Source organism: Drosophila persimilis, unplaced genomic scaffold (assembly GCF_003286085.1).
Source record: "Drosophila persimilis strain 14011-0111.01,24,50 unplaced genomic scaffold, DperRS2 tig00000124-arrow-pilon, whole genome shotgun sequence".
NCBI lineage: Eukaryota > Metazoa > Arthropoda > Insecta > Diptera > Drosophilidae > Drosophila > Drosophila persimilis.
Window position 1 is genome coordinate 3,498,202 of NW_020825294.1, and position 26,288 is coordinate 3,524,489.

Here is a 26,288-nt window from a genome sequence, read left to right on the forward strand (position 1 = left end):
ATACATATATATATCTTTATATATTTATCTCGTATATATATATCATATAATCATCAATGATTTATCGTGTGTATAGTTTTGTTTTTGTTTTTTACTTGGTTTTCCCTTTCATTTTAACGGCTTAGATTTTAAAGTCTTTCATTTCGTAGGAATTTGATGTTTTCTATGTGGATTTTTCTCTAGCACTTTTCGTGATGGATTTTCTTCATATTTTATTTTCAATTCTTTGTTTTCGAATGTTCAATTCATTTGTTTGAATGTTCGAATGTGAGTGTGTTGTGATTGATTGAATTATAAAAATGTTCCAATTCGATCAGAGATAGTGAGAGTGAGAGTTATAGAGAGTGTGTGAGAGTGAGTCATCTTTCTCAGTAGGTTTCAGTTGTTGTTTTTTTTTTGTTTCAGTTTAAATAAAGTCAATTCCTATATAACGACACGCTCATTTATATCTGGTATTCCTTCATTTCCCGTGTATAATATATATATATATATATATATATATATATATACATATATAATTTATAAATGCAATTTTAGAACTTACAGTATGTTCAAAAATTTCTCATTAATATTTTTAGCTTCTCATTAGCTTCCTTTCTTCATTCCCTCCGTCTATGTATAACAGTACATACAAATTAAAACGTTACTTGAGCCTTGACTTTGACCCACCCATAATATAATATTAACTTTTGAGGCTACACTAGGCTATGCTATACTATATGTATATATATATCCCTTCATTATCTAAGATTTGCTAGACTCTTCATTCGATTTGTGCTATTTACGATTCGCTGAAATTTAAACTATTAAAACTTGACCGAGTGCACTATACACGACACGACATACTCACACACACATTTGGATCTATACAAAATCTCTAAAGCTAACTTATCTATAAGGAACCAAGCCCCATCGCCGCCTGCTGAAAAAGACAGAGAGAGAGAGAGAGAGAGAGAGATAGTACTGGGCTTGGCTCCTGGAGTCTAGGAGTTTGGTTTGTATTGCCGCGACCTGGTTCAGATAAAGACGTGTCTTGTAAGATACATATAACAAAAGTTCAGGAGAAGGCCGCCATGGGGGGAATCTTTTGTGTGTGAGTTTGTTCTTGCAGGCTATGCATTAATAGAGCTCTAGGAGACAGCACTGAGCAAAATAGGTGCGAAACGAAATCAACAGTAATATGTACTAAAAAACACAACAATTTTTGTCTTTTCCCATTTTGCATTTAAAAATTACTAACTTTAACATGATTGGTTTTGGTTTTCGGTTTGCTTTCTTGACTACTGTTTTTTTTTGTTTGTTTTTTTTTCCAACTTTAAAGCCTAACAATTTGCTTAGTTCAGATGCTAGTGTAGAGTTTTCTTTTCGTTTTGTCTTAGTTATTTGTAAGTTAAAAGTATTTCGTTTTCCATATTAATGCTAACACGTTTAAGGTACAATACATATTTCAGTTAATCTACAAAATTGCTGCTACCAATTCACTTATTTAGCTCAGCTTAAAGTTGATACAAAGTTTATTAAGTACACATTATATATTAAATTTGTCCGTTTCTTCCTTCGTTTTTTTCATCCTTCTTATATGCATTTCATATTTTCTCTTGTATAATTCACCTATCACGCAAAGGAAATTGACAAGTTTTTTCATGTACGATGCTCATGAGTATCTGCAAAAGGAAATCACAATGGAATTAGTTTCAATTCAAATTCAAAGTTCAAATTAAAAAAGAAGATCGAAACATCGATAGAGAGATAGAATAGCTATATCGATACTAGCAAGTATCGGATGCACAACCATCGACACCACTTGTTGATCGAATTTACCGTATTATTGAGAGTTAAAATTGTGCGGAAAAAAGTGAAATTGTGTGTTTTTAGGTGTTTTAAAGGAGATATTTTAATGAAATTAAGTGCTTAGTGTGCTGGCAGGTGAGTTTTGCGTAGCATAGTATGCAATATAACCTTTGAACTCCATTTCTACGCCGTTGTACCTAATCAATTGTGTCAATGCCCACGAAAATGGCCAAAATTTCTAATTGAGATTGAAAACATTACAATTATATCGAGCTAATACAACAGTTAAGTTCCGCATGCAAATGTCTATGAGGAGAGGGATCATCCATCATCATTATCTATGTGGATCACTTACCTTGTGTGATTGCGAGTGTGGCTGCGGGCGTGGGATGTGCGGATGCGGATGCATTGATGAGAGAAGCGGGTTGTGACGTCGTGGCTGCTGCTGCAGAGGCGGCGCCCGTTGCTCCATTCAGTTCTGTGCCCTTGGCGTCGCCCCGCTCCACGAGCCGCTGTCGTAGGACCCGTATCTTTTCCTCCTTCTGCAAATGGCATTGGGAATCCATGAATGAATGTAAGCGGAACAACATATTTGATATGTTGATTGATTTGTTTACCTGTGTTATTAATCGTTGTAATTCCTCGTTTTCGGTAACCAGTTTCTGATAGCGTTCTTCATCCTCCTTCGATATGGCCGAATCGGGATTGTATTTCGACTCGGCTTTATCCTTGGGATGTCGTATGACCTCAATGACCTGCGAAAGGCATTTGCATCGCTCTTAATTGGTTATTAAAAGACGGATGGGAGGACATACCTTTGGCACAAATATCAGCAGCATGCTTAGGAAACAACAGAATATCACAGCTAGAGCAACAAAGGCAAAGGATGCGTCCTGTTGCGATGCAATGACCATGCCCACCGGTGCTGTTATCAGGCATAGAACGACCACATTGTAGATGCTCATGCCCACATAACGCGAATCGTTGATCTGTTTCACTTTAATGGAACGCGTCTCATAGGCCAAAAATAGGCCAAACACCAGAATAAGGCCCTTAAAGCCATAGACAAGGCCTGTAGGTACAGAAATATCTGTGTGAGTTCCTAATGGAAAATTATAATCAAGATATTTGGGTACCTACCTAACCACATGGAATTGCGTTGACTTTCACAATGCTCAAGCTCTGGACGTATTTTAATATCATCAGTTGTAGATACTGGATCTTCGAGTGGGAATGTTTCGAGATAACGCTGCAGCGGATCAAAGATCTGCCATGAGAGTAATATCACTAAATCTATTGATAAGAGGCCCGAAACCATGGTGTATAGCTTCCAAGGTTCCACTTTTTTCTACAGTAAGAAAACGTTGTGTTTTTCAATAGGGTTAAGTCAATATTTAATGATTCTTGTACCTTCGGGTCAGTTTTCGCTTTTGTTGTAAAACGATGCACACGCCAGACTTTGCTGAACATTGCACCATATGCTAATGTAAAACCGGTGGATAATAACCAAGCTCGAGCTTGGCAAACCTTTAAAAAGTGGAAAAAAACGTGTGAATAAAGGAGTCGAAATAACTTCAGTAGGGATATCTTACCTTTGGGTATTCCTCGGGGCTTACAAAGCGTCCGTCCATGCCCAATAAGATGACTGATGTGAGACAGATGATGACACCAAATAACATGATCGTATTGCAAACAGGATGTGAGGATTGTATTACTCTGCAAATTTGATAGAAATTAAACATGCGCCGAAGGGGAACTCTCTCTTTAATAGTTACCTTCTATGCTTATTCCATATATTAAAGATGATCAAGGCGAATGCAACAAAGATGCCGCAACTGGAGATGGTGCACATACACACAAATAATGGCAAGGAAACTGTGCGTAGGACATGGGTAACAATTGTGCGATCTTGAGGAACCTAAATTTATATATAAACCCATTCAAATGTATTACTTTATAAGAATTAGTATCTACAAGAAGTATTAATAAGAAATCACAATGAATCATGATAAATGAGGGCCTGTTGCACCCTCTGACGATTCTTCTCATGTCCCATTATTACAAAAAACGAAACTTGACCAAAATCTTCTTCATTATGGTAAATATTCTGTGCCCAGATCTTGCAATTGATGTCAATTCGTTCGTTTGCTCTTAGATTTCGTAGCTTGAGAGCCACAATACGATTCAAATCCCCCTGGTCAAGTGTGTCTTTTACAAATTTCTCTTCAATATCCGTGTATTCCGTTCGTATAGCTGGCTCTGGATAGAACTCAATTTGAATTTTATTCTTGGGTTTGGTGCTGCAAGTAAGCCAAATGCGATTCTGACGTTCCTCTTGGGATGTGATGTTCCTTAAAAGACTCTTTAATATCATTTCATCGTGTGTTTTGCAGTGTTCTCTGTCCACCTGATCTGGATGTGTATAAGGAACAGTTTTGAATCCAATCAGACGATGAATTTTGAGGAATACACAAGGCGACCTGCTCATATACCCAAACTTTTGATCAGCCGTGCAGGGTCCGAAGCGTTCACTCTCCTCCAAGTTGTCATATTTCTTGAAAAAGTCCAAAATCCTGGTGTACATATCATTGACTTCAGTATCGTTTCGTGGGTCAAATGTGAGCCCACGTGTTGCAGTCGGAGAAAGACTTAAATGGGGTTGCAACATTTTTGTAATTGGTTGATTGTTGGTCATATCCTCCGTAATATGATCGAACCAGGCCATGCTAAAGAGAAACACAAATAATATATATCCCACGGTAGATAGAACCGTATAGACCCAGTGCATTGGAAGCCGTGATAGGTACGTCCCTTGAAAGCCATCACGAAAGAGCCTACTCCAATGGTTTCTGCCTGGAAAGTGGTATTCGCATCCCTCATAGTAGGAACGACTGCCAGTTTCCATCTCGTATGTCCCATACTCCGACTGTGGCGCTGCAAACAGTTCGTTTATGCGATTCATATCTATTTTGAAGGGAGTTATGGGATCGATGGGTGTACCATCATCGATCGGATCGCAAGGGTTTACTGTGTTAACCCCAATGTCTCGTAAAAGACCGTAAAAGTGATAGTGCATCTGAGATATAGATGGTTCACTTTTAATTTCCGCTGAAATTTCCTCTTCTTTTTCCTCTATTATTTCCGTAGTCTTCACTGTTTCTTCCTTTGAATCTTTTTCATATACGATAATTTCATCAAAATCCTCCTCCCATCTTTGAGACACTCGAGAGATTCTAGTATTACTGGCTTTATGTTTTATAAGAGGATCATCATTATCATCTAAAGATATTTCATTTTCTTGTTCTTCTTCGGAGAACTGGTGTGTGCCTGTGCTCTTAGGACCCCGTATCTCTTCTAAAGTTCTGACTTTTCCGCGATTTCTTAACTCAGATTCCTCTTGGTCTTTCTGGGCATACAATTTTTTTATATATTCTGGGGTTAGGAACTGATTGTCTGCCGTAGTAGGCGTCGATTGTGCTTTGAATCGTCTGGACACACCACCAATAGATGGTTCATGTCTGACATTGTCGAACGAAGGTCTTTTAACACTTGGGATATCTTTAAGTCTATCGTCCGGCACCGTTTCACCGCAGTCGGGTACGTAGGGCAGTTCACTTTCAGAATTTGCATCACTATCATCTGAATCTCTCTTTGGGTGAGAGGTCTGCACACTTACGGTGGTCTGAGTACCAACCAGACTTACATTATCCTCCTCTTGTAGCTCGTTATCCGTCTCGATTGGCTCAAGATGTATTTTATTTTCCTGTGTAGATTCTAAAACTGTGGTACTGGGTATTTGATCTACTGATTGTTGACCTTCTGCATTATCTAACTCCGATACAAAGCTAGTTTGAGTTTCAATATTCTCATTTTGTTGGCTTTGTGGTAGGGTTTCCTGGCTTTCTGGCTCTATTGCATGTTCAGCTTTACTAAGTATTTGATCCACTGATTGTTGACCTTCTGCATTATCTAACCCCGATACAAAGCTTGTTTGAGTTTCAATACTCCCATTTTGTTGGCTTTGTGGTAGGGTTTCCTCGCTTTCTAGATCTGTTGCATGTTCAGTGTGGTTCGGCAAAGCTTTACCTTCAGATGCTTCCGCCTCATATATTTTTGATTCCAACTTTTGATTATCCGCAGAGGTTTGTGGCGATTCTACAGGTTTTTCTGTATCAGAACCTTTCTTAGATTTCTCAGATTTTGGTTTGGGACTAACTGAAGGAGCAGGCGGTTTGCCAGAGCTATCTCGTTTGGTATCCTCTGCTTTCTCCGGCTTCTTATCTTTATCAGACATTTTGCTTATAAAAGTTCTGATTACTCTAAGTCTACAATTATTGTTTTGAATGATATTTCAATGCTCACCTTGCCACCAATCCATTGTTCGGTATTCAACCAGGTTAGGTTATCCAGCTGGGTGTCGTAGTATCCCAATTTCTCGTACTTGCCCTTCACCATCTGTTCGATCTGTGTGAGGGCAATACGATCGCCCTGCGAGCTGAATGCCACAACGCCCTAAAGAAAATTAGAATCCTTTGTAGGAAATCTCATAGAATTGTGGAACATTCATGAATACTTACCGATACACCCAGAAACTGTGTTGAATTCATGGCCGCATAGATCTCATCGGCAATTTCCTTGTCCGTATAGGTGAAATCTTTCAGGGATTTCTGGCCCATCGTTAGACGTTCCATTGTTTTATTAAAAGCTAATGCCACACTCCAGACAGCATCATAGGCTAGGGGTGCCTCCTGATAGCCCTCCGGATAGCGCCCATGACTTATGTCGTATTTCTCCTCAATTAAAGCCTGATTCAGTCGATGTCTATAGAGGGAAACATTTATTTTAGTTATGGACATGATGTGTTTATATTCATTGATTCGCTTACCGAAATTCCTCTGCAGTCATACCGGATATTGTTGTCTGATTGTTCTGATTCCACATGAGAGCCTCTGTCGTTAGATGTCCTTCAGCAGCTATACGCATTTGCTCAACAGTACAGGTGATGCCCTCGGATACTAGATTCACCTCATACCAATTATCTTCATACCAGCCTGGAAAAAAGGGAATGGATATAAAAGGAATTCCCATAAATTTTGCATAAGTGAATGGACACATGTCACGAACAGAGACCCTTCGCGCTCGACTGATTCGGGACTCGTGTAACTGCCCTTAGTGCTTACCTATGAAGAACCATACATGTGCCCGCCCATAGAGCTGCTGTTTGTACATTTCGCAGAGCACTCGACGGGCGGCCACCACATAGAAGAGTCCCACAATGATGCGTGCATCCTGGCGTCGTAAATTGCGTACGGCGTCTGTTGGATCGGATAGAAATGATTGTCTAGTTACGATTTCAACGCCAGCTTCCATGCATCGATTCTCAAGATCTTCTACGGTCTGAAATTATTTACAAAGATGTTTCTCTTATAAATATCACGATGTGTTTTGTTGTGACTGTACCACCACCATCGACTTACCGATATAAATACTTCTTCGGCCTGTTGTAGGATGGCCACGCGAGACCAACCAAATTTCTTCATCAGTTTAATGCGCGTTGGATTGTGCACCGTGGCCGATGGATGGGTACGGAAAAGCGTTGGGAAACGCTTACGATCTGACAGGGCAGGACTCGAGGCTCCATAGCAAAGCTGTTGTGAAAAGAGAAGAGAGAACAGAGAGTGGGAATCATTATGGAATTTTGCATTATGCAATTTGGCAGCCAGCACACTCACCACAATGAGATTCCACATTTTGGCAGCCTCTGCCACAGTGGTGCACACAGTGCTGCATCCAGCCAGTAGCATGAGTTTTTGCGGTTTATTATACAGCAGATTGTACATCACACTGGCGCCCAGTCCCGGCTCGCACTGTCAATGGCAATAGAATAGAACGAAAAGTGAATTAGCTTTCTAACCTCATTCGGTGGCTTGCCAACAGAACAAATATATGTATTTTCTGCGGCTAAATATTCTGTTGAAATATAAATAAATAACTTCCCAATTGTTGGCTCGTATACATGTGTCTGGGATTATTGATTATTGTGTGTAGTGGTTCTTAAGCAGTTGTAGAAATCCAAACCAAACGATTCTTATTTTTTGAAAATTCTGCAATTGTGTGATTTATTGTTGTCTGTCATTGGAGGGGAAATAATAATTAAAATGCTTTATTTCCTGTGAGATTTACGAGTACTCGGATGACTACATAAAACGGTAATTCGAGTCGATTAACATACGAGATTTATGACGGGAAATGGTTTAACTTGTATTAAAATGAATGAATTTCCAATCAAATTTAAACAAATGTTTAATTTAATGAACATTATTCTTGGCAAACTGATGCTACAGTTGATGCTATTTAAATATTTCCAAATTTCAATAGTTTTTTTCGACTTATTTTGTGAAGCATTATTTATATTCTTTACTTATTTTTAAAGACTTCAAACACTTCATTGTGTACTAAAAAATTTGCAGCTTTCCAACACACAATATCTGGTGGCAAAAGCAGTACAAAAATGTGCATCTTTTATTCACAAAACTCATTCTATAAATATTTCATAGCTCAAATTTAATAGGCTTAATAAAATGTGTTTATTGAAATCTTTGATTTACTTTTTCACTCCACAAAATTAAAATGTAAAAATTTTACCATTTTAAATAGAAAAAGCCTGACTCCTCCATAAATCTTGCATTATTTCTGGGCTTCTAATTAATTATTCCAATAAATATTGCAATACGGAATGCTAGATTTATTTTTGTTGGCCTTTAACTTTGTGTGTAAAATTCACAATGTAAATGCATATCTTTTTTTTTTGAATTTATGGGAGTTATGGGGTTAACATTATTTATGAATAAATCACGCAACACCACCTATAATGATTCGTGAATTAGGGCACTTTAACACCTTCTTATCTGGTGCAATATATCAATGGCTCTCCTCCGTCCGACAAAGATTCAGATTCGGAAATCTGGTAGATATGGTAATTTTCTTCAATATTGTGGATGCCACAGATTTTCTTCCTTTGTGGGGGCGGAAGGAGACGGGGCGAAGTTTTGAAATACTTGTAACTTGTAACAGAGAAATATCACAGAATTCTGGATATAAAATTTCATTGCTCTAGCTCTTATAGTCTTTGAGCACTAGGCGCTCATAGGGTCAGGCAGACCGACTAAATGGGGTCGGAAACGCTATCTGGACGTTACACAAGTCCACTTTTAGCACAAATCTAATATACCCCTCAACCCATTTTGAGTATCGGGTATAACAATTATCTGTTCCCCAAAAATGTTCTAAATGTGTTTCAGTGGTTTCGATGAGCATATTTTTGGTAAATTTTAATTGTATTCTGAGATCTTTTAAATTGTCATCTTTCTTTTCCTCAGTAAAGGAACATAATTGGTCAAATCCTCTTCCATATTGCGCAACAGGTATGTCCTCTGCTCAATAGGATCCCCTCCGAGCATTTTCTTCTTGTATTCGGGATCGTCGCATCTGTATCGGCTGCAGATTTTCTTGTAGCTCTCTATCTCACAATCCAGATAGTCGTTTGCTCCCTCGGATGTTTCACCGCGCAGCGCGCGACTAATGCACTCCCTTAGGAAGGTCATGTCGCAATAGCGGTTTGTTATCACAGTTTGACTGGTTTTCTCTCTGTCAGACTCCTCCTCGGCGGCCTCTGGTTTCCACTGATTCGTCGGGGTGCCATGAGTGTTGTGTTGCTCGATCTGCTGCTCCTTCTGTTTCGATCGCTTGAAGCCGTACTCTTTCTGTCTGGATCCCTTGATCGCGTACTCTTTCTGGCTAGCGAATTTCGTTTTACAGGATTTCAATGGACTTTTATAACAAATTTCATCATCAAAGTATTGTTTATCATTGAAAGATAGTGGCGTCTTGACATATGATGGATAAACATGAGGGGCCTGCCCGTTGAAGCAGCTCCGTTTCAGAATCGAACGTGTGGGCATAGCAGAATAAGAATCAGGAGGAGCCTCTTTGATGGCACTGCCCAAATCCTTAGCTGTCACACCTCCTCCTTCTTCACCTGATGGGGAGAACCCTTTTCCTTTTTTACTTGCCGCCTTGACGCGAGGGGGCGCCCCGAAGGTGTCGAATTTCACGCTCGACGGTTTGTAGTAGGCGCCCGACTGTTGCCGCACATGGGGCGCTGGTGGAAAGGTGGCAGGATCATAGAAGGTTTCTGACTGTGGCTGTTCCTGATATCGCTGCCGCTGTGGCTGGAATCTCTGCGGTTCTTCTGCCCTATATACCTGAGGTTCTATCCTAAGTCCTTGCGGTTCTTCCATGAAACGCTGTTGTCTATCCACCGCTTCCCGCGGTTGTCGGCTTGAAGACTGAGGACTTTCCAAATTCGTTGTCTCAAAGGGTCGCTGTGGTCCCCGCGTCGATTCAAACTGCTGCCTCGACGCATGATTTGTCCTGAATGATGCATGATTCGATGACGCATTAGTCGAGGTGTCCAGAATTTCCATCAAATTGAGTTCTTCCGGTGGCATCTGCTCGAAGATCCCGTAGAGGCTCTTCTGGTTTAGGCACACACTCAACGCACTAATGTATCCGTTCCGCAGGCACGCCTCCAGCACCGTGTCGCATTTCATAGATGTCAGTTCATTGAGCCACTCCCTTGCGCATTGGCATTCCCGGGAGTTGTGGTGGAATGCCTCCTCCGGTTGGGGGCTGCACTCCAGCATCACAAGGCAATCACTTATGCGGAGATTTACCTTGGCATCGTAGACCGTCCATGGATCCTTCTGCTTTTTGTTTTCTTCAGCTCTTTCCGACATAGTATTGCGGCTTCCTTTTGAACTCCCCGTTTTCGATTGTCGATGTTGCATGCTCGCGTCGTCGGTTTCCTTGGGGGAGGATGCCCAACGGCCATCAACTTTCTTTGGAGAGAACATAATCTAAGGATCTAGGGCTCAAAACTATTTCAGATTACTTAGGTGTTTCTTTACTGAAATTTGGAATATGTCTACATTTTCGGACGAATCAGAACTAATATTTTAAAGCTGAAGGAAAGTTCTAGGGATAGTTCTTTCGGGAGATTTCTGGGATTTTATTCTAGAGATTGTTCGAAGAGTTGGAGGGGAAAGTTTTGTCCGGAGAGTTCTATGAATAGTCCTGGGGATATTTCTGGGCGATATATTTTGGGGTATTTTGCGGAGAGCTTTCTAGATAGATCTAGGGATATTGTAGTAAATTCCGTGGCATGGATTTTGAGTGTCTCGTCTGTGTGTGTGTTGTGTGTTTATCCCAACGATTGCCAGTAGAATAAGTAAATCTTCGTCTTCTCAGAGCCGGATCCCATCCATACTTCTTCCATTTATCGTGTCTCGCGTGTGGGTGATGTGGCAGATCACGCATTTTTTTCGGTGAATAGTATATATACATCTGTTTTGTTTAGTTCTGGTTATAATAATCGCCACGTCAATAATCTGCAATCGAGTATACTATGCTATACTCTGTAGATACCTGCACTATTTGTAGTATACGAAATATCTTTCAACATGTTTCTAAAACATTTAATCATATCTGGAAATATAATTTCACGAATCTAGATTCAGCTTTTTAATTTGCGTTTTCAATGCTAATTTATGCCTTCATTTGGAATAACTTTTTTTACGCTTTTTTTTTAAACATTTTTTATTTATTCCCCAGACATGAAAATTATCAATTAAACAAGAATCATTCATGGCTAATGAATAATTCATTATGGTGTCTCTCTGTCTCTCCCTTCCTCTTCTCTCTCTTTCGTTTTTTTTTTGCCCCCCCTCCATATGAAGGAAATGTGATATATCCACGTTGACCATATGAATGATTCATTCATTCAGTTATTCATTCTCTCCACTCATTCATTTACATGGCAAACTCGTTTTTTCTCAGTTTGTTGTTCCCTCTTCAAGTCCCGGCTCCACCCACTGTTGCCACCCACTCCTCCTACAACTCTGACGACAATTTTCATATTTCTTACGGGCTTTGCGTGTAAACAACCTCTATAATTGTTTTTTCTTCTTTGCTCCTTTGGCTCCGTTTTCGTGTCCAGTCCCTGTTTATGCATAAGTATTATCCCGTACATACTGGTACTGCTGCTCCCCCACCATCGTCTTTGTAGATCCCTGGGTATATTTATGTATGTGTGCCAGGTCCCGAGGCATGCCGCATTATGACCCAGCCATAGCCATAGCCAGTGCCAGTGCCAGGACGAGGGCGAGCTCTCTTGTTTAATAGTTTCTCTCCTGCGGGTAATACTCTTACCCTAACAGAGGGTATTATGATTTCTTTTTGTACACAAGTTTGAAAGGCAGAGAAGGAATCATATTTGGGTCATATTTAGACAGACAAAGACACTATAGTTTCAAAAGGCATTCCAAGACTTAGATATCGTGGAAACACTTTTTCTCGCACCCATAAATATGCTGCCTTTTGGACCGCTGGGATCTATTAGCTATAGCTCTTCCAATTCTGAAATCTCTTCAGCAAACCAATCGGTGCTACATAATAAAGATCTGTTTATATTTTTGATCAGTATTAGAAGAAAAGGAGTATAAATCTGAAAGACTTAGTCGTTTTATGAGCATCATAAATCCATGAAAATCTCTTTCTCATTAGAAGGGATGGAGTCTCTATCTGAAAGACTTTTTCTTGGAAAATACTCCAGTTTTATGAGCATAATATATCTATAAAAATCTCACAATAATACAAAATATTCTTCACATAATATCTGCTAATTTTTGAAGAAACATATTCAAATTGTTTTAAAGTCCTCCATAGAAAAACGAGGTCCTAAATTGAATGTATTCAAAGTTAGGCGAATAAAACTACACTAAATGATTTTATGGCTTTAACTAGTTTTTACAATAATAATACAAATCAGAACCATCTTCTAGCCAATACTTGGTGTGAAATTGAAATGTAAAGAAGTCATTCATTGAACTACCAAAAATGGTAGGGTTTATCTTTGACCCTACGAGTATAAGGGTATTCCAAAGCGTCGTTGCTTTTCTTAAATCTGTTATTTTATCCCTCCCTGTGCCCCTGTGCACGCTTCTTTGGGACATTTCACACGTCAAAGTAGGTCAAGCAAAAGGCACAGGCACAGGCAAAAGCTGAAGCTGAAGCTCAGGCTGAAGCTGACTCTGAGGCTGGCTGAGAGAGAGAGACGACTGGCAGGAGAAGGCAGTGAGGGCAAAGGCAAACATTGCGTGCGACCTTTGCCGCTTGTCGCCGCGCCATGTGATGTGGCAGGGAGATGGCAACTAATTATGCAGCATTTAACGGAAGCTGTTTGCCAAAGCCACAAACATAACGGAACGCCAAAGCAGGAGGCTCAAATCCAGCGAACCGAGAACTGACTGAACAGAATTCAGTCAGTACTCCTACTCCCCCCCCGGTTCCATAGCCATACAATATCTACTGCGGCTATCAGTCCGTACTGGTACTGGCCACGAGTGTGCGGCGGGTCCGTCTGTGTGTCTGTCTGTACTATATGTGTGGCTGTCCCTCCTGTCAGCCTTGAATAAAAATAACTCAAATGATGAGCTGAAAGCTAAGAGAGAGAGAGAGCGAGAGCTCGCGAGCGCGGCAAAGTGACCTCATTCAAAACTCAAAACAAGTAGTTAAGCTTTTCGCTCACTTAAAACTAATGAGGTTCGCGCTTATAAATAGACAGCACCCATGCCTCATGCCCCCTCCGTGCAGCATACACCATGCCACAGGACCAGACCAGGGCCGAAACTAAAGTAGTAGTCAAAACCGCAACAACTGTACCGCAAGCAGACCCTTAAAATGGCGAAAAACAAAAGCAAAAATATTAAAATATATAAAAATAGTTGTATGAACGGGTGGATTGGCGGTGGTGGGGGGTTGAGGGGTGGTTGTACATTGATAGGGGTACTTTATTCAGGGACCAAAGCTACTTTCGAGTGAGGGTCCTGGGACTCTCTCCTGCCGGCCATTAATTATGATATACGACATTTTATATGGCGGATGGGGCTGGGGGTAGCGCCGGCATTTGTCTGATAGTAAACGCTGCTGGCCTTTTTGTCTCTTTGTGTGCCCAAAAGTGTTCTTTGTTCAAATTTCGCTTTGAATTTCAATGGAAAATTGAAACTTTAGTTACAGTTTTAGGTTTTACGTTCTGTGCCATTGGAAACTTTTCCGAGGGGGCTTTGTAAGAGATTTATTTAACAGTTAAAATAAATATTGGCTGATAGTCAATTCATTTAATTGGATGTTCTCTCGTTACCTACTTCAGAGCAATCAGGTTTTATGGAATTTATAGGAGAAGAGTTTGATATTACAATGATGTTCCTTAAATCTTCGGAAATGTCTACAAAATTGTTTTAAAAGTGTTGCTCAATAATTAAACGATTTACTTATACTTCTGCGTAAAAAAGAAAAGTTAAGAAACACGAGGACAACCCCCGACTCACTCGCCTTGCTCGCTCTCGATTGACACAATTTTTTTACATAAAAGATGTAGTGTGTCTAAACTATCTCTAACAGAATAAGATGCATTCTTAAGAACCTTAATCTAACCCTATTTATATTTGCATTTTTATTCATAGGAATAATCCATTCTTTGCATAAATATTTAAACCCTAACTAAAATGTAAAAAAAACTCCAAAATAGTATAAAAAAGTGCACCTTTAATATATCATCCTACTATCTATTAAAGGTATAAAAGTAAGTACTAAAATTTGTAGAAAGAGGAAGAACCTTTTATAAAATGTTGTATATTCAATAGAATCCTCACCATAGCCTCTCTAAATACAGCAAAATTCTCTTAGAGATGTTTCGAGAACAGCCGTACTTTCTTTTCTTTAGTTCCAATTGTCCATTGTAATCAATAATTGAACATATAGTAGTTATAGCTATAATCACGATAATGCCACCATCTGCTCGCCTAAATACCTTTTCTTCGAGTACAAATGACACACACATAAAACAACGATTTATCCCAACTCTACTTTGATGAATGTAATTGCCTGCGAAATGGTCAACGCTCAGCTCCAAGTCCTGCCCCGTCCGGCCACGCCGTTCACCCAAAACTCAATTACAATTTATGTACGGTCGTTAATCCTCGAAAGGAGCAGGGAATTGTTGCAAAAAGACTGCGGCTGCTGCCGGACGGCAGGATGGAATGGCGGAGAAATTGCGGAGAATTCAATTTGCGGAACACTGTGGCGTATAAATACCCTTTAAATGGGTGGAAACTATGACAGAAATCATAATAAAACTAGAAGGCAGGGCAGCCCGGATCAAAGTCTCTAGAGAAATATGCTAATGAATGCCAGCCCCCCCCTTCCAGTGGAATTCCTTCTCCAGTCATCAGTGGAATAGTGAAACACAAAACAGAAAAAAACAAAATAAGTGGCACCCAAGGGGTCTGAGAACCATACTCATACATACACATATCATATGCCAAAGGGAATGTATAAATACAGTGGCATAGACACACAGAGTTAGACAGCTTATCCCCTATTTTGAGTACTCACCTCACTGTCATTGCTGTGGAGGATGAGCTTGAAGCCTGGTAGAAGATTTGGCTGCTTGTTGACATCATCCAATGCCAGTTTTGCGGCCGGCATGCATGCCTGCCCGCCCTGCCATCCTCCTTTGCCTTCTATGGGGAAGATGCCACCTATATGCAGCTCATCGGGCCTACCCGCCTCGCCTCCCTTCAGGTGCGGCGAGGTGGCTATCAAACAAAGCAAAAATATCCAAAACGTAACAGCACCATCACTTGTCATATCCTGTAATGGAAACAGAGGAAACAGTCAAAACCGGAATGAGACAAAACAAATAAAACGCTTCAAATGTGATTACCGAATTTGCCATAGCGAGAACACAGCAAAATACTCGTACAAATCGGGACGAATACAAATACAAATAGACCGAATAGGAAATATAAGAAGGACAACACCCCACAGTCCATAGCCCACGGCCCCCGGGCCACAGCTAGGACCAAGCCCAAAAAACGATGAAAACCAAAACGAGAGACAAAATAAAACCAGAAACAGAAAACCAGAACCCAAGACAAAACCAAAGCGAGCGTCAAGCTTCGTTTTATGTGCCAAAGCAATTTTTATGACTACATGGGCAAACGTAAGCAATTTATACACTTTGCTGTGTGGTGTCCTTCAGATTTTGGGGCATACCGGGATACCGGGCCGGGTTTGGGCTTGCCTGCGATTTACTGCCAGATGTGGGCTCCAGATAATATGTTAATTTGTGCATAGATTGGACTGGACTTGCGGGTCTCCAAGATATGACACATATATTTATGGAAAATTGTTTAATTCTAGAAATTGATTTAGACGGGAGTGGATTTCGGGAGTTTATATTTTGATTTAGTTTGCAGAAATCCCTGTATAACTTAAACCTTAACCTTGGGTCTTTAATCGTTGTCTACACTTTAGCCTTATCTAAGGAATTTAAGTGACACTTTTGAGGTTCTTAATAAAGTTAAAGATACCCTTTAAAAGTTACTACACCCTTTCAATCTAGTCTTTGAGCAATCAAAGTCTTTACATTGATTGAGATTCATTCATTTCGATTGATTGTTAGAGCTTTAGTACTCATAAATCTTTGAGGAACATACATACATATATCCTTGGTAATAGCTATGGTTTACGAAAAAGTTCTTGTGAACACCCCAAACATTAATAGATTTCAGTATGTTTTGAAAACCTTATATTTTCGAAAATTAAGCTATGAAAAGAATCCATTTAGGTTCTGCACAGAAAACCTGGATTTTTCTAACACCAAAATATTTATTATGACATCTCTTTGATGTTTAATTTAAAGGAATATTTGCTTCAAAGATTCCACAGAGAAGGAGGAACATCTCCATATCTGAAATCCTTTCAGCAGCTTTATATTTCTAAGCAGCTTTTATAATAGCATGCAATAAAATTCTCCATAATCTAATTCACTTCTAAATGAATTGTTTTTTCTTCATCAGAAAGTTTTACTTTTTTTCGTTTCATTTTAGTTCTAAAACGTTTCATTTAATCATACTTTTTGGGAAACATTTTTGGTTGTTATTCCTTAAGCTGCATTACGCCAGGGATTTTCATTTGTGCATTGCCTGCTCATTCATTTGAGATGGAGGGAAACCCAACCCCATTTTCTATTTCCCATGTTTTTCTTTGCCAAGGAGTTTCTAAGAAATAACAAACAAGAAAAATGGCTTTCGAATTCTTTTAAAAGGATTGAATCTTGAATTTCTTTTGATAAAGGTTTTGTGTTCTACCTTTTTGTTCGAAAGCAAAATATGGCAGCTTCTGGGAACTGGGGATGAGATGAAAAGTCTTTATATTTCTTTGAGAAAGATGAAAAAACATTTGGAGTATTTATTTTCTTGCATATTCCTTTGAAATAGGGGACTGTACTGCACCTTTTACTTTGATGGAATATTCTTATAGCGTTTCCACATAATTTGTTGTCCTGACAATTTTTTGGATTTATTTTAGGAGTATGTTCTGAGGAAAATTCTTGCCCAAAGATTTCTTTTGAAATTGAAATGGAATTTTTAGAGGAATTAATCTTTATTGATTTTGCATTAGTTTTTCTCCCGGTTTTTTTAATCGAAAAACTGGAGTGCCAAGGCATCAGCTCTCTCTCTCTTTCTCTCTCTCTCTCTCTCTCTCTCTCTCTATCCATCACATTTGACACGTAATCCAATAATCCAATGCAATAAAGCGACTTAATTCAATTTCCATCAATACGACTACCGGAATTGCAAATCCTCTCGCGTTTAAATTAATTTTAGTTTTAATTAGCAAAATCTCATTAGGCACTAAAGTGGCTGCTGCTAAAGCGGGTCGGATCAGAGTCCAAACCGAAAATCCCCGCAGGCTAATCCTCGAACTTATGCACATACATACTATACGGAATAGTTTATCCGTCGAATCAGCAATGGAAGCCAAATCAAATCTGTAAAATTCAATTGTGTGCTGACCAAATTGAACTTGGATTTAATAGTAATTGTCTCTCGTTTTCTTTTTGTTGTATCATTCCCTTTTTCTGTGGTTTTTATTTGTCTCTCTGTCTGTCTTTCTGTCTCTGTATGTTTGTATCTGTGTGTCTATTTTCGGTGTGGTGTGTGTGTGTGTGGTGTGGTTTCTATTTGAGTTTTGATTTGAAAGCTTTTAAGCTTTGTTTCAATTGAGATTTGTCGAAACAAATAAATAAATAAGCAGTTTCTATTTATTTTTGGCTGTTCTTTTCTGGGCAAAGGGCATTTTGCGCTTCGGCGCCTGAGTTTTATGTGTTTTACTTTGGTTTTTTTTTTATAGGAGTCCCACCCCCCACACTTCTTCTCCCCCTTTCGACAGCACGTCTCTCTTCCCTTTTCAATATCTCTTCTTCTTCGCCCTGGCTGATAGCTTTTTTTTCTGCGCCTTCGGCAGTGTTCCAAACTCCTGCAAAAAGCATACTTTTTTCCCCTGTACAAAAAATATGATATGTTGTTGTTGTTGGTAACACGCATACCTCCATGCACGCACTCATTCACACAGATACTAAACCAGGGTACGTTTGCATATGATTGTCGGCGGTTATTGAATGAATGCCCTCGAAAGTAGGCAACATAATTTCGCGCACGGCACACACAAGCACGACACACACGCACGCACGCACACACAGAGAGGCGCAGACAGGAACAGACACGCTTAAGCATCAGCATCCCCCCCATCCCCTGCCAACACTCGAAAATTGTTTGCCAGTTAATCGCACTGAACCGTTAATCATGCTGCCTGGTGGGAGGTGGGGCCGGGGTCGGTTGTGCTGCTGCTGGTTGGGTTTTGGGGTGTGGTTGGAGATTTTGCGAGTTGACACCTTTTGAAGGTGAGTTGAAAGGAGGGATGGAGTGGCTGATGGGGGGGCCTAACAGGGGACTAACTTCCTAGTGACCTAGTTTACCCACACACACGCACACACACACGCACACTGAAAAACACGCGTGTCACAAACACACACACACACACACATACATGTACGTATTAATTACACCGAGACTTTTGCAAAAAATAGCGACGACAAATGCCTTCCACTTCACTTCAGTGGCTCTTCACCTGCTCTCGCTCCTTCAATTCCACTCGCACGAGAAGGAACTTACCCTGTACACCCTCTCCCTCCCCCTCTTCTGTCCCTGCATTGACTGCTGCTGTCCTGTAATCCCCATCTTCCTGCATTCGCGTTCACACCTGTACTCAAACTCTCTCCTGCATTCAACCTGCTTTCTCTCTCTCTCTCTTCCGTTCTGGAACTTACTCCTATACTCTTACGCTGAGAGAAAAAATGATTGCGGAAGGAATATTTCCAATAATACGATGTTTAAAGTATGACAAATGTGTAGAAATGTATATATGATAACCCCTATGATCCATAAATGCTCTGTAGTTATTATAATTGGTGTTTAAGGAAACCTATACCAAATGTTCCTGAAGTTTCCAGCCCTGAATCTAATGAGTATAAGAATATATGTATCTAAGAACAAATCGTGGACCTAGTGGTAGCGAAAAAGCAGCAGAATCCCATTTAAAAGTATTCCAATCATATCTATAAATTTCCTTTGATATGGAAAGAGAGATCTAAAAGTAGATATATTCCTAATTACAGATTTTTTACAGAATTCGTCTAAAAAACATAGATTTCTGGATAGTTTAGAGGTGAAATTTTTTTTGCGGTGTACTTCTGCCTCTAACTTTGTCTCCGTTTTACACACACACACATACATACACTCGCATTCGTACACAATGCCGATCCCATGCCCATGCCAATTCCCGCATCCCTCAGTCCCATTCCCATTCCCGTTTTTTCTCTCCTTTCATTTACACTTCACTTACTTTGCGTATTGCCGTTTAAAAATTTGATGCGATTTTGGGTTGCTGCTGTTGCTGATGCTGTTTGCTATTGTTGCTGTTGCTCCTTTTGTTGCTGTTGCTGTTGCTGCTGCTGTTGCTTCTTCTTCTTCGTCTTTCTCTTCGTTTTTGTCCTTGTCTTTGTCTGCTGCTTTGGCTGCCTCGGCCGGTGCCTCAATTGTTTCATAAGACGCAATCTCTCTTTCTCTCTGATTGGAGGCGCAATGGGGGTATTCAATGGTGATAAAGCTATTGTTGTTGTAGTTGTTGTTGCACGTAGCTGTTGTTGCTGCTGCTGCTGTTGTTGTTGCTGTTGCTGCTGTTGTTGCTGCTGCTGTTGCTGTTGCTATTGTTGCTCCTGGCTTGGCGGTCGTGCTGTTCAAACATAATTTGATGACTGCGCATTACAATCGATAATCCCATGCACAAATGCAACCCAGCGCATCGGCATTGGCTTAAATCCATTTTAATGAAACCAATTCCGTAATCCCCAACTGATGAGTATTCCAGCTCTGCCTCTTGCTCTCTTATCTCTCTCTCTCCTTATCTCTTCTGGTTGTTGCACTTTCACCGTAAAACCAAAAAAAAGGAAAAAGTAAAAAGAAAAAGGTAAAGAAAAATACAGGGACACACTCGGAAGGGGCGTGAGCTTTTTCCTTTTTTTTTTTCTTCTCTTTTTTGTCAAGCTTAATTATTATCAACTTTTGGTTTGAATCCTGATTACAGGCTATATATCCTTGTTTTTATATTTTGCTATATTTTGTACTATAATATTTCTGGGCTCAAATCTTTCTTATCAATTTATTGCGTTTTTTTTCGTTTTTCGAACCGAACTGAATTAATAATTTATTCGATTCACAGGAGATGATTTTTTTCACCCATCACACAATTTCACACGCCTTTCGATGCCCACACGATGCACACACGTTAATTCCTTTAAAACTCAATTAAATATTTTTCGTTTTATATCCTTTGGTATCGTATCTGTTTTTTTTTTTGCATTGGAGTTTTTTGTCTATTTTTTGTAGAAACTTTTTCGCATTGTATTTGGGGGATGAGACGCGAATTTCTCCAGTTGTGTTCGTTGTGTTCCACATGTATCCGACGACTGGAACTCCATGACTGACATTTACGGTTTCGGTTCGCCAGGACGAAAGCTTTCCAGAGTCCCGTGGTTGAGCTTTTGCCTTGGCCGAAAGCTTGCGACCATCGCCATCGACATATTCCAGTTGCCAAGTCGTTTCGTTTCTGTTGAAGTTTCGCTTTTAGTTTAGATGAAAGTCGCGAAACTCTTCGGGCAATTATTGTTATTAGAGAGAGACAGAGACAGAGACAGACACAGAGGGACAAAAGAAAGAGACAGCGTGGAGGAGGAGGAGGTGGAGGTAGTGAGGTTAGAGGTTTTAAGGACACCGGTTTTATAGAGTTGTCAAATGGCCTTAGGAATGGCCAGTCAAAACATCAAAATTCACTCGCAATTGGCCAAGGGCACATACACCACATTGTTGCTGTTGTTGTTGTTGTTGTTGCGTGGAGAGTTGCGGGGTTTTGTTTTGAAAGCGAAAGGCCATTATGGGCCTTGCCTTGCCTGGCATTGCATGCCACATTCAAAGCCAAAGTTTAGTTCCTTTTTTTTTGGGGTCGTAGCACAGAGAGCGAGTCAAACATGCAAACACGCACAGGCCGTGGAGGAGGAGGCATACCCCGCCGCCGCCAAGGTAAGGTCCTTGTCATTTAACTCACTTGTCGAGTTGACCTTTTGTTGGCTTGTCGTGTGCCACACACACACACAGGAAATGCAACAACAGAAACAACACTTAATGCCCAAACGCCACGCCTTGAGCTTGAGCCATAGCAACTTGTAGTTTTGTTACCGTTTCCCCCGTTTTCCCCTTTCCCCACCACCTGCCACCTCCTTCGTGAGGCATATGCATGTTTGATGAGCCTTATCAAGGCTCTCTCTGTATCTTCCTCTCTCACTCCCTGGGATTATAAAATTATTTTCGAATCGATATCCGGCGATATCCGGCACAGCCAATTAGTTTTCAACTTAATTGCCAATGAATAAATCATTGCACAATTGTGTCGTCTTTGTCGTCGTCGTCGACCACAAAACTCTAAAGTCGAAGGATTCTGTGGTGGCCAGAAATAAACCTTGTATTTGCATTGGCCAGAAAGTCCAGTTTTTGGCCCAATGAAAAGCGCCACATTGTGTGGAGTGTGGCACGACCATCAAGGGAAATCAATTACTCAAATATTTACTCATGAAAATGTAATGCAAATTCACTTGTTTTGAAGTTTGCCCCGGAAGTTAATTGGCAGCAAACACAATTTAGTTTACGAGAAGGGGATCAAAGGGAATCGGTCTGCACAACGGACACAATCATTTATAAAAGACTACAAAAAGACGTACAAATATTTGCAGAAATAATGGCAAAATAATGTTCCACAAACGGATATTAAGTGAATTATGTTATACAAAAATGCACACTGAAACTACCACAACTTTTCCAACCGAACAGACGAAAAATAGTTCGCATTGAGACCAAAAATGGTCGGTCAAAAATATACTGAAAAATACAAAATGTCCATTTCAGGAAATAATCGTTAAACGGTCTCAGAAAATTCCCAAACAAATTTATAGATTAAAAATGCCATACATCAAACACAAAGAATACACGAAAATGCACACTAAAAACCATTCAAAAATGAATTAAATAAATGTCCGAGCATTTTCCCTTAACGTATTCCTAAAATGACTGAAAATAGGGAAAAAATACAGAAAAAATGTTAGAAAAAGTGCACAAAAATGTCAAAAAGAAAACCATCAAATGAAAACGTACAAAAAATAATTCCAAAAACGTATGAAAAGACCGTTTCAAAAGCAAGGAAAATAATTGTATAAAAAAAGACAAAGCATAGCTTTAGATAAATTTAAAAATCGTATAGAAAGAGAAGAATTATTCTCCCATAACACAAGTGAGGATTTTATTGGCTTACATTTTTGAGCCAATTTTTGGCTGCTGAACGTTTTTAAAAGTACTTTTAAAGCTAGCTTTAAGCGGTAAACAAGTAAAGTCTGTAGTGAAACAAGCTCAAGAAATTTCTAAAAAGGGATTTTCCCCCCATACTTGAACGCTTAAGAGCTCTGGGGATGTACATATGTACAATTTGTACAGAATTAAATGTGGTCGGAATACTTCTAGAAGGAATTGGAATAAGGAACAGCAAGAAGCTCAGAGAATTTAAAGGATGGAAAATCCTCGTTGGATTTATTATTGTTATATACATGACAGTTAAAACAAAGTTGGTTTTTAAACTACCTCAAGCCTCAACTTCCTTAGAGGAAGATAAGCTTTAAATTTTAGATATTTTGAATTTGAACTGAGATGTTATCGGAATCAGTCAGTGTTGTCGTCTTTTGAGAAGAAGAATATCAGTTTTTGTGGTAAATTTATAAAAAAGCTTGTTTTTTGGTGCAAAAATATATACTTCAAATATTCCGATTTCCGGCTAATATTTAAAAAATTAAAAACAGCCAGATAGCTGATTTGGCAACAGTGTCAGCAATTGTTGTTGCCTTTGCTGTCTGAAAGGAAAAGAAGAACAAGAAGAAAGAAAAACAGGAAAGAATGCAGAGAGGGCGCAGGCGAAAATTCAGCTAACTCAAAAGTTTAAGTCTATTTCGTTCCATTTCGTTAACTCATACAATTGAATGCGGAAAAAAAAACTAAAAAAGACAACACACACACTCGCATTCATCTAACTCAATTCATTGTGTGCATCGCACACAACTTTTTTCTATTCTCACAACAATCGCAGCCGTTTAATCTCGCTCCCCTCTGCCAGAGCCCGCACACTGCACGAGGAAGACCGTGTGTGAGGGAGAGAGAGAGACTGAGGAAGCGCGTAGAAGGCGCAGCGTTGCCACTGCAATTGTGGAGGAGACCTTGTCCCCTGGGTCGAAAAATGTGAGTAATCAAGTCGGCCCCTTGTAACGGCAACTAATGTCAGATTTATGTTTTAAAAGTTCGTCATACATAGATAGAAAAGAATAAGAAATTTTAATAAATCCAGTAATAGTTACAGAAGCACAAAAAATGATGTTTATTTATATAATATAAATATATGTATTTAAAAATAATTGTATATTTTGTAAAATGTTTTTTCAAAATAGGCTTAAAGATAACGTATCTTATACGTGCACTCGTACTTGGATTTGGAAGAATTAAGAAAATGATTAAACAAATTGTGAGTATCCTTTATATACCGCCTAAAGTAGGAATTGACTGAGTTTATAAACTCATTCCGATTAGGTAGCGTTGACCACGACCTTCTCCCTAGCAGATCTTGATTTGTTTTGACCAGCTCCCTATCGAATTGTTTAATTATTTCGTTACTTTCGGACTTCCATTTGTTGTACATTTCTCGGAACTCGGGCTGGTCTTGGTAATTCCAATTACAGAGTATTTGTCGCTTGTAGGCACACTTGAACTTGTTCAAAAAGGCAATGGACGATTCGTCTGTTTGAGTGATTTCTGTAAACAAGATATCTTGTTCCATACACTTCTCGAAATTTGAATTTTTTGGCAGGATTTCAATGGCAGCCCTCCCAAGAGCTGCTGCCTTTCGCGATAGGTACTCAAGCATCACGTGCCGTTGCGTCTCAATAATCTTCAGGTGTCCGCACATCATTTCCTTGTCTTTTGTCGTTAGAGTGGCACTGGCAAAGCCCTGGAAACCGAAGAGTTATAATTAGGATCCCATTATGTTAGGGATATTTTTCTACTCACCAGCACAGCTAAAGTCACAGCAAAGATCAGCGAGTAATGCATCTTGTTCAGTGTTTAACAGCAAACTATACTTCACTGAAGATTTGCTGCGCTTTTTATAGTAGATCGGTGCGTGCCTTGACGTAATCGCAAAATTTTCCCAAGGAAGAGTACCAAGAACCGATTACGAGAATGTAGCTCAGTATGGGATTGATTCAGAGATCAGTTCTTATGAACAGAGAAGAGGAAACACGAGGAAACATCATCGGAATAACGCACTTAATGGAGATACTGGAATGACGCTGTAGGCGAGGCAGCCTTCACCAGCCTTTTTCTTGCAAACTGTTTTCCCAGTCATCGCAAATTATACAGAACTTTCCAGCTGGATATTTGGTTGAAATATATTATTATAGACTTGCAAATTTCATGCAAACTGCACAGAGACGCCATAAATTTACTCAGGCAAGTGACGGTAGTTATCTCTATAGAGATTAATATACATAGATCTCTCATAGATCTTCTTAAAGATTGTTGCCCTGATGTGTTTGAAGTTTCACTTACAACATAATTTAGACCATAGACAGAATTTAGGGATTAACGAATATTCAATTAGAAGACATATAAAATTGTTTTTTTTTAATAATTTGTTTATATTTCTAAACCAGGGAAATTTATATCTACATACATATGTATATATCTCTACGGGGAAAGCAACCTGCGCACTCGCTCCGATATGAGCGACGACGACACAAATCTTTTTTTTACACAATAGAGGGATATATTATTCCTTATGCTCTATCACAAGTTCTTTCCGTTTATGGAACCTTTGTTATTATTAGATCTATTAGTCTCTCCTCCCTTTCGATTCAAATTGATATTGAAGGTATCCATAGCCTAAGGCCCTGCAGAATATTTAATACCATTAACAGCAGCACAGCCCCAATAAAAATCAGTGTGACTCACGTCGTCTTTAGACTCTAACAAAAAGACATAGTACGTCTCATGAACTAACCAAAAAGCTGGATGGTCTTAGTACTTCCGATTAGAGGGTATACATATGTCACTCGTGGGCGCCCTAGAACTTGATCAAAAAATTCATCAGCTCTTTGTCTGTTTGAGAACAGTTAAGTTCGAGATCGTCCTCTATACATTTCTGGAAATCAGATTTCTTGTAAGAAAAACCAGCCTGTTGCGTCGCTTGAAACGCCTCACATTATCGCTGAATTTTCCCAAGAACTGATTACGAGAATGCAGAATGCAGTACGGTGATGATTCTGATTAGCAGACAAAATAAAACACAAGGAAATGTCAACGCAATAATGTAGTTTGTGGAGATGCTGATAAAGAAGTTTGTGAATCAGACTTTGTCCAGTCAACGCAAATTCTAGAGAATATCGCAGCTGAATGCGTTATTATTGGATTACAGGAAAACACAAAACGAAAATGACCAAGAATGCCAGTTGCACAACTACAAAACCCACAAGAGCTGCTAAAATCATTTTAAACTTTGAGAAGATTTAGTTTAAGCCACAACTAATATTGGTTTTTCGGCTGGGAACTTTATTTTGTTATACCCAAAAGAACAATTCTGGTACCTGAAATAATTGTGCCCAAGGCACTCCAATCAAATGAGTTCAAATCCAAGCTAAGACTTACCTCAATTCCACCGCCAGTCATAAAAGATTGCAATCAGCACACATTCGACCTCAAGCTGGGTGGGTGGGCTTTCCCATTCGTCTTGACAGCAATTCCAAAACCGCTGCACCCAAAAACCCAAGAACCAAACAAGAACCACAACCTTAAATGGTGGGTGAATCACTCATGCATTGAGGCAGAGGCACA

At 39.6% G+C, this 26,288-nt stretch overlaps 1 protein-coding gene across 2 annotated transcripts; it reads right to left on the reverse strand.

Moving 5' to 3' along the window:
• Window positions 1-1,499: 1,499 nt before the first annotated feature.
• Window positions 1,500-19,739, reverse strand: LOC6593700 (gamma-aminobutyric acid type B receptor subunit 1). Of its 2 annotated transcripts, XM_026987148.1 has the most exons (16): window positions 19,660-19,739; window positions 15,304-15,561; window positions 7,524-7,658; window positions 7,269-7,439; window positions 6,972-7,188; window positions 6,677-6,842; window positions 6,369-6,612; window positions 6,154-6,303; window positions 3,567-3,709; window positions 3,384-3,507; window positions 3,202-3,318; window positions 2,932-3,139; window positions 2,607-2,863; window positions 2,409-2,546; window positions 2,147-2,333; window positions 1,960-2,029 (listed from the first exon to the last, which is right to left on the reverse strand). In XM_026987148.1, the coding sequence occupies exons 2-16, from the start codon at window positions 15,556-15,558 to the stop codon at window positions 1,989-1,991; spliced, it is 2,553 nt and encodes an 850-aa protein (XP_026842949.1). In that variant the 5' UTR covers window positions 15,559-15,561; window positions 19,660-19,739; the 3' UTR covers window positions 1,960-1,988. The 2 variants fall into 2 exon arrangements, with proteins under 2 accessions (XP_026842950.1, XP_026842949.1); XM_026987149.1 differs by lacking the exons at window positions 1,960-2,029; window positions 19,660-19,739 and adding an exon at window positions 1,500-1,664 and having other exon boundaries at window positions 15,304-15,558.
• Between the last annotated feature and the right edge of the window lie 6,549 nt (window positions 19,740-26,288).